This window comes from Miscanthus floridulus, chromosome 18, assembly GCF_019320115.1.
Source record: "Miscanthus floridulus cultivar M001 chromosome 18, ASM1932011v1, whole genome shotgun sequence".
NCBI classification, from domain to species: Eukaryota; Viridiplantae; Streptophyta; class Magnoliopsida; order Poales; family Poaceae; genus Miscanthus; species Miscanthus floridulus.
Window position 1 is genome coordinate 13,763,415 of NC_089597.1, and position 8,722 is coordinate 13,772,136.

The 8,722-nt window shown below is 39.7% G+C and overlaps 1 protein-coding gene and 1 pseudogene across 1 annotated transcript; one reads left to right on the top strand and one right to left on the bottom strand.

Annotated features, from left to right (window-relative positions):
• Positions 1–3,584: 3,584 nt before the first annotated feature.
• LOC136521575 (uncharacterized) lies at positions 3,585–3,920 on the top strand. Its single transcript, XM_066515322.1, has one exon. It carries the CDS (start codon positions 3,585–3,587, stop codon positions 3,918–3,920), a length of 336 nt encoding a protein of 111 aa, XP_066371419.1.
• Positions 3,921–5,466: 1,546 nt separating this feature from the next.
• On the bottom strand, positions 5,467–7,962 carry LOC136523316 (uncharacterized; annotated as a pseudogene).
• Positions 7,963–8,722: the final 760 nt, after the last annotated feature.

The window sequence follows — 8,722 nt, forward strand, 5'->3', positions numbered from 1 at the left end:
GTTATTTGGTTATGTTATGTCAAACTTATGTCAAACCAATGAAAATGTTATGTGGCAGCTTGTCAACTTGCGCACGGACTTCATTTATTTGCTTCATATTCGTTTCTATGCGTCACGGCAGCACTGCCGGCGAGATTAAGTAGCAACTAGTTCGGGAACCGACAGTCCCGCGGTATCTCGACGCCGGTGGCCGGCGTCTTGCGCGAGGGGTTGAGGAAGCCAGGGTCCATGGTCGCGTCACCGCCGATCCTACAATATGGGGCCAAAAAGCCCAAGAAATAAGTCCCCTTAAAAAATATTCATTTCAATCCGATCCAATTTTTCGTAATCAATTAGTTAACATGGTGGTTAACCGTATTATGAAAAACGGAAAAAAAATCATTGCCTTATTAAATTCTCTATTCGGCCGTGAAACTAATTCAACAAAAGACATAAACAAATCCACTATTGATTTTACGTCAAGCAATACTTAGAATAACTCCCACTATCAGCGCGACGCGTTCCGATTAAACCGTCCAGGTACCACCGGACGGGCGGCGGGCGCGGCGGCCAGGCGGGCTTGCTGTTCGGGCATTTGGCCGCGTCAGGGCAATAGACGCGGCCAAAAGTGTTAGTTTTAAAAAAAACTGACCATGTTAAATTTAAAATTATTTTTCAAAAAGTGTTAAAATTAAAAAAAAATCGATGATGCAAGCCGCATATGGGCACCGAAATCCATCGGCGTCCGAATCCTTTTTAGCGTTTTGATCGCAAGTTTTGGGATCACATGCTTTACCCTGTGTCGGGAGCTTCTCAGACGTACAATTTTTCTTGGCGGCTACAACATCTGTAAAGAACACCAGTGGAAAGAATTGATAGAGAATAACATTCAGTGATCCGCTATACATTCGAGTTGCTGAAACAATGAAACTATATATAGGAGAACAAGAAATTAGTGGGTACCGTACCGTAAGCCAGCATGAGGAAGAGGAAGCCAGCTGCCAGGAGCAGAACCATATTAGCCCTCCTCATCTTATCCTAGCTAACTAGATGTGTTACTCTGGAACTGTGGTTGACTAATAATTAACTTGTGATTATTTGTGATGGAGAACAAAAGGAATGGCAAACATTTATACAGCGGATGGAGGGCTAATGCATAGTTCCAATAGATTAGTTCTAAAACTGGGCCATACAAGTTTAAACCATATTAATAATAACCATTAATTGCATTGATTTGTAGATAAATATGAAGATATGGATTGTAGAGAAGAGTTAGGTTTCACCTCCATTCTAAGCTTACATATATGGAAGATAAACTAGTTAAATAATTGCGTTAATTTTAGAATAATAGAATAAATTTGGTTATAATTAATTGTGTTATTTTTAGAATAATATAATAGAATTGGCTATAATTAATTGCGTTAATTTTAGAATAGTATAAATAGAATTGGCTATAATTAACTGTGTCAAATTTGTGGGAAATTTTTTTTGGAGCTTTATTATTATAGTGTTGAAAGGTACCAGTGCTACTTTCAAGTAGTTTTTGCTGATAGTTGATTTGACACAAGCAAATAAAAAATCATATTTATATACAGTTAAGAGTATCGTAGTACAACCTCAGTTTCAAATTATAAGTCTCTGGCATTTTTTTTAAATACATAGAAAAAACTATGTATCTAGAGTCTAGACATAATATACATCTAAATACATAGTAAAATCTATGTACTAGAAAAAAACAAAATGACTTGTAATTTGAAATATAGATAATAATAGTAATTATTCCTATTTTCCCTCAGTAATTAATCCCTCCTGCGTATCCTTGGTACGCTACCACTGACCCCCGCCATCGCCTTGTAGAGGTGGACAGGTGGTACTGGATTAAGTTCGGTCGAACTTTACTTGTTTTGGATGCACTTGGATGCTTGGGCCTATTGGATTTGGATGTCCATAATCATTTGATCTAACAAAATCCAAAATCCATTAGGCATTAATTCAAAATCCATTTTTTCTATCAATTTTGCTAAAACTTTAAGGTGTGAACATGGGGTTTCTAGTTTTAGCGTCCGACTTTTAACATGGATCCACGTATACACATCTAATCACATCGATCTAGAACAAAAGTAGCGGGCAATCATATAAAGTCATCTTAAAAAAAATAGTCGACTTTGCTAAAATTTTACAATGTGGATGCTATGTTTTTAATTTTAGGGTCGGTTTTCGATGTGAGACCCATGTATACATCTATTCAAACGAGTTTCGACTTGGATTTGTTTTTCTATTGGACATTAATCATCTTGTATTAGGATTTGTGTTTTTCTATTGGACTTTATCAATATGGATTTGAATGTTAATCAATTACCACCTCTATCGTCTTGCTTGGCTCGAGGAGCTGGCGCTGTCTCCTTCGGATCAGACAACCATCGAGCGCCTAGTAAACAAGTGAAACTTCTACCTTACAGCAAGTACCTCATATCAGATACAGCCTATAAACAAGCCAAAGTTGTACCTTATATAGGAAATACCTCAGCCCGGTTCGTTTTGCTAAAATTTGGCTTATGCTAATGCTTATGCTAAAATATTGTGAGAGAAAAATATTTTTGGTTCGCTGAAAAGCCCTGTTGATGTAGTGCAGCGGAACCTGCCCAAAATAAATAAAAAAAAATTGTACCGTCCATGGGCTATGAATCAGATTGAAGCCCCATCAAATAAAAAAAATGCGAGATACAGAATCAGTCAATAAAGCATCACCTAGTGCATACTCATCTTTTCTCGGATGTACAGCACTTCAGCACCAGCTGCACAGTCATCTCTTCTCTAATGCCAATCATTTCGGGTATTGTCATTATTAAGGCCCAGTTCGCTTTCTCTTATAATTCATGGGCGTGTTCGGCTGATGCACTGCAGAGTGGATTTTGAATGGTTTCGGATGATTTAATAGTGTTTTATGAGAGAGAATAAGCTGAAACAAGCCAGCAGTATACCAGCCAAACACCCTGCGTATTTTTCAGTTTGTTTTTTTAATCAAAATAATATTTTTCTCTCACAACAAATTAGCCAAAACAGTATACCAATTTATTTTTTCAACGAAGCGAACAGGCCCTTGTTTGCAACGCACTTTTGACACCATAAAAAAACGAATCCGAATATATAGTACAGTAGTACCACTTTGACCAAACTGATGGAAGATGTAAGCGTGTAGTATATACGTATAGCGAAGCAAACCAATCTGGACGGCTCGCGGCTGTGATGACTTCGTTGGAGTCAATGCGAGTCCGAAACGGGCACGTCCGCGTCCCCACGGTGTTGGCGGCGCCGGCGGAACATGACCCGACGTAGAGGGGCCGGCCCAGGGTCGTGGATTTAAGGCAGTCTCTTTGTAGATTCTATGAAGAAAAGACTTGTAGATTTTGTGGGGAAAAGACCTATCTCGGTTTATCTCTTTTATATTTATTTATAGAGGCGGAATAATAACGCGACAGCAGTTGTATGCATCTCAACTTTCTCCGGCCGTCGCGTACGTACGTGCTAGACAGCAACCGCTTCGTCCCGTCGGCGGTCCGTCGCGTGGGCAGTGGGCAACTGGGCAGAGGAGAGAGGACGACGGCATGGACAAGATCCTGGCCATGTCCCTCGTCGGCGCGGGGCCAGGCAACGTCTTCGGCCCGGGCATGAGCGCCGGCGCGCTGGAGAGCTTCGGCCGCGACGGGGGGCGCGCCAAGGCGGAGGGCAGCAGCAGGGGTACAGGTGCAGCGGCGGGCGGCACGAGATCGGCGTCGGCGGGGACGACGGCGGGGAAGTGCGCCGCCGATCAGAGGGCGGCCGAGAAGGAGGCGAGCGGTGTCGGTGGCCAGGAGGGGCGCGGCGCCGGCGTGAACGAGACGCGGTACTGCTCGGCGGTGGACGGGAGGTTCTGCTTCGACGCCGTCGTCGCTCCGTACTGACATGCACGCCGCCCCGCGCGTGATGCAAATTCTTGGCGAGTTCATGTTTGGGCGTTTGGGCGTGGTGTTATTAGGATTTGGCACGTGTTTGTGAGTTGCGGTGAAGTTGTGAAAATTTAGGGCGAGGTAATTTTTTTTATACCATAAAAAGCAAATTGCAACAAACGTTGAGAGAGAGACTGTAAATTCTAGCGGTGAAAAGTTAGGAGACGTACCATTGGACATTGCTATCTTTTCTCTGGTATATCTTTTCTTTCCTCTATTACAATGCGAGGCAATGTTCCGTGTCCAATAAGGACGGCCGCGGTTGCCTTGTAAAGATGTCCGCAGTAGTACTAGTACAATATCCAACTTTTGCCTTCATTACAGATTTACAGTTTACATTTTCTTCTTCAAACTTTTAAAACTAGATAAACTATCTCTCTCAACTCTCAAATTCGTTTAACCCCTACTCCGGTTAGAAGTGGTTCTTAGGTGGTTTTGTCATTTATAATTTAAAAAAAAATCTTGTATGCACTTATGGTTTCTATACCAAAAATTTTCACTAAGCGTATAAAAGTTTGAACAAAATCCTAGAAATAAATTAGGGCATGAGAACACAAAAGCAATGTTTATAATGAAAATATATCTAGATATTTCTAGAAATTAGATTTCACTCTAGGAAAATAGAAAAATAAGCATGAGACTATGGAAATTTTTCAAAGTGTTTTCATAAATGTATAAATGCGGCCACATAAAAAATACGATGCAGTTGTTTATGTTGTGAAATTTTTGTGTATATCTTTTACATTTTTCTAGAGCTAAATCTCATTGTTGAAGCTTCTAGATATATTTTAACGAACTTTTAAGTATTTTATTTAGTTTTATTTATCGTATCTGAATCTATATCTAGGATTTTTTTTTCCAGATTTTGTAAATTTTTATTAGACTAGGTAGCGTGTCCGTGCGTTGCTACGGGATAGCTAATATTTTATACTAAAAACACGCGGATCGCACGATAAGATAACAATTTTGTAAAAATTAAATACCAACGTTAAGGTGACATTTAATCCAAAATGCAAAGTTTATGAATTTAACACAGTCACGGAGAGCGCGACGTCGCAGGCTCACAGGCTCTACTGTATAGATCTTTCCGTGATGCGGCTAAGATAATGTTTTATATCGGCAGGAAGAAATCTCCGATATTTATTTCTTTCGTGCGCTAATAAATCCACGAATAAGTTCCGCCGTATCTCCATACCATCCTGTACATAGGTTCGAGTATATATGTAAATATAGGTAAATGCTCGTGCATTGCAACGGAAAAAAACAATGTTACGATAACATATGTATGAACATGTGTTGTACTATTACCTATAAGTATGATGTACGAAACACCAATATTACATAAGTCTTCATGTTGTATAGACCATTATAAAGTTCAAGAAATCATTAGTATTTTACCTTCTAACTTGACTATAAACCATCAGTTTAAGGGCCCTAGCATGCATGAAAAAAGACAAAGGTAATATCTTTTAGAACAAGATAATTAGATTTGGACAGGTAACTATAAACGTATCAGACAACCATCTGGACCAATTCCCAACCTACAGAAGTATATATCATATGTTAACAATCAATAGTGCAAGGGAGGTGTCATGCATAGTCCCTATTCTAGGTTGTTTGTTTGTTCATCATGCAATTGCGAGCATTTCATAATTTAAGCACATACAGAGTCTTAAGCTGTGTGCCTGATCCAAAGCTTAAGTCGCCAGCTAGAATCGGCAAAACTCTTAGTCCACAATTGGGTCAGATATAGTATCGTGGATATCTCATTCTCTGATTCACGAAGGATTGCATTAAACATAGCAATATCTAAATGAGCTACGCAATGCTCCATCACCTGATAGAAACATAAAAAAATTTATGACTTCACATAAAAGATACCATTATCAAAGAAACAAAAATCAGCATATGAAAGCATACCAATTTTGCCAACACTGGTAAACATCCACACTCATGTCCACCAGCACGAAGAGGACAACTTCTGCTGAATGCATCATCAAATGCAGTTTTCCAGAGATCAATAGAAAAACTCCTATGTTGCTGATCACCAAGAAAGCCCTAACAACCTCCCAATCTTTGGAGTTGACAAATCTTCTACAGGGGTTTGCATGTGGGGTGTCATTGCATGTGAAATGAAAATCCTTCAGAAAACTAAAAAATAAATTAGTTTGCAGTAGGTTTTACTCATCACTGTTTTATAGGAGCCATACTCAGCTTTTTAGAAAGTGCCAAGACAGTAATAGGGTTAACCTTTATATGCCACCACATCTTCTCCAATGCATCTACAATGTGCTAGTTTCGCGCCAATCATCTAGCAGCTTCATGATATTGGGTATACTTGCCATTGTAGTTACTTATCCATCGTGTTGTAGCGAAACTCCTCTCAGGCTTCTTTGCACCATTTGTGCTAAAAACCTTAAATGGACTTGAGTGCCGTGAAGTACCAAATGTTTGTGCAACGATCTCTCAGGACAAATGTGTTTGATAGCCAAAATGTTAGCCTACATCAAAATTAGGTTCTTACTTCTTAAATTTTGATCAGAAAGAATTGATGCTAACAACAATAAGGGAAACAAGCGGTAGAGCGTAGTCATAATTTACCTTGAAACATCATTGCCACGAGATTTTGAAACAAGCAGAAGCCCAGAAACTGAATTTTTTGCAACTCAAGGTTTCCTATTTGAGGACCAAAATTTTGATGCATGAATGTAAATCCTAGATAAATGGGGAGCTAGCGTATGAAACTTATGTGATGAACAACCATGCTCTAGCACCACAAAGTAGAGAGAAACCTCAAGAGCAGCCTCATTATTTTCATATGAAACTTAGTTGCCATTATCAGCTAGGTTTTCTTCAGTATTAGCAATTCCATAGTCAGTGCCCCAAATTTGATCACATTTCGGAGTTTCATCCAAATATCGATCTCCTTTGCCTCTTCAGTGGCTTTACCTTCAATCTCTTTGTCCTCAGTGGCATTACCATTAGTTACTTTGCTCTGAATAGGTTTATCATTAGTGACTTGACATTCAACGGCCTTATCATCCTTTATTCCATCCTCAATGTCCTCATCATTCTTTGCTATGTCTCAACAGCTTTGTCACCGGTGGCTCTGCCTTCAACAGTGCTATCATTCTTGATTCTGCCCTCAACTGCTTTATCATCTGTGGGTTATTAGTAAAAAAAGAAAAAATCCATCTCAAAGAAAAAAGGAACAAAACTTACACCATTTAAACATGAAAAGATCAGACAAATATTAAAGCAATGGATATTATTATGATTATTATTTTACATCTACAGGCAACAAATCACGAATGAATCATTGATGTCTAATGGAATGCATAAATAACCAGCGCCATAGTCATAAATTAAGTCTGTTGAGCTAAAGAAAACAGGAAGACAAAAACAACCATTTTCGTTGCTTATCTGAACAATCCAACAGTTGCTGCTGCTTTCACTTCACCAACAGAAGATAAATATCAAGTCACTGCTAGTTTCTTCTAAATTATCATGCCTGCTTGTTCACAGAGGTGGGAACATCATCACAAGATTATGTAAATTCGATTAGCATTCTATCTCTTTCTAGCAAGAAGCCAATTATCGCTACCAGCTCAAGATTATGATTTAGTAGTACATACTACCACCTTATTAATTCTAGAGCTCAGAGAAATGATGAGGTAAGATATTTCACTACCTTAAACAGTCCCTGTTTATATTATTACCAGCAATAATCTTAGTATTTTTTTATGAAACTATTCGAAGGTACAAAATTACACGTGACAATCAAGTCATGCAAAGATTAGATAGAAAATATCAACGGTGTATGAACCCCATCATCTTCTTCCTCATCATCGCCCCCAGCATCATCCTGCTCAATGGCTCATCATGGTACAGCGGCAGATTAAGCACCATATAAAAATAGGAAAAAAAGATTATCAAGGTTGACTGAATTTTGACACTGGTCTATACACTCACAATCACCGATTTCAACGAGCGCCATCAGCCTGTCGGCAACGTCGAGCTCCTCAGTGTCCTACAGGGGGCACGCGAAGGTCTCAAGATCACGTACTCGCTACCGACAGCATCATGTATGCCCGTTCCTGTAAAAAGCAGGAGGAATCAGCAGCGATCAGCGAAGTGCTCGGCCTGGACGCAATCGACCCCGCGAGATTGGCCTCTTGCTAGCTCCTAGACGATGCGGGAGAGGGCGAGATTTTCCTTTTGCTGGATGAGGCCAGTGAACGGCCACCTCCCGTCAGCTGGCAGCGCAACCGCCACCGCAGGGATCGACCGCCACCACAACGTGGTAGATAATCATGTTCGGTTGTTTTGCATGAAAGAAAATCATAACCTCTTAATGAGAATAATTTCTTATTTGATTTGATTTGATTGATTGATAGTAGTTTTTTTTTACATGCAAGAAAGTTATATTACAATAGGCGTGATGGTCGCGCGAGGGAGCACTTCCTTTTGCATGGAAGGAAACAACCATGATTGTTACCGCACGCGGGTCTCATGCAAAGGAAAATAAACAATTGTCGTGATTGTCGCACGGAGGTGGAATCGATCGCATGGGGTGGCAGACGGACGAACAAGGCAATTGTCGCACCAAGACGATCTCTACACTTTGTTCTTTTTAGTTGTAGGAGATAGGAGATTAGAGTTTTTCTTCACGGTTCAAAAATCTTGGCAAGTATATATTGGCAAATTTTAATAAAACAACAAAACCATCTTAAAACAAATTTAAACCGTGATAGATA

Excerpts from the sequence above, each read along its gene's own strand:
- LOC136521575 (XM_066515322.1), top strand. The coding sequence starts at position 3,585 with ATGGACAAGATCCTGGCCATGTCCCTCGTCGGCGCGGGGCCAGGCAAC.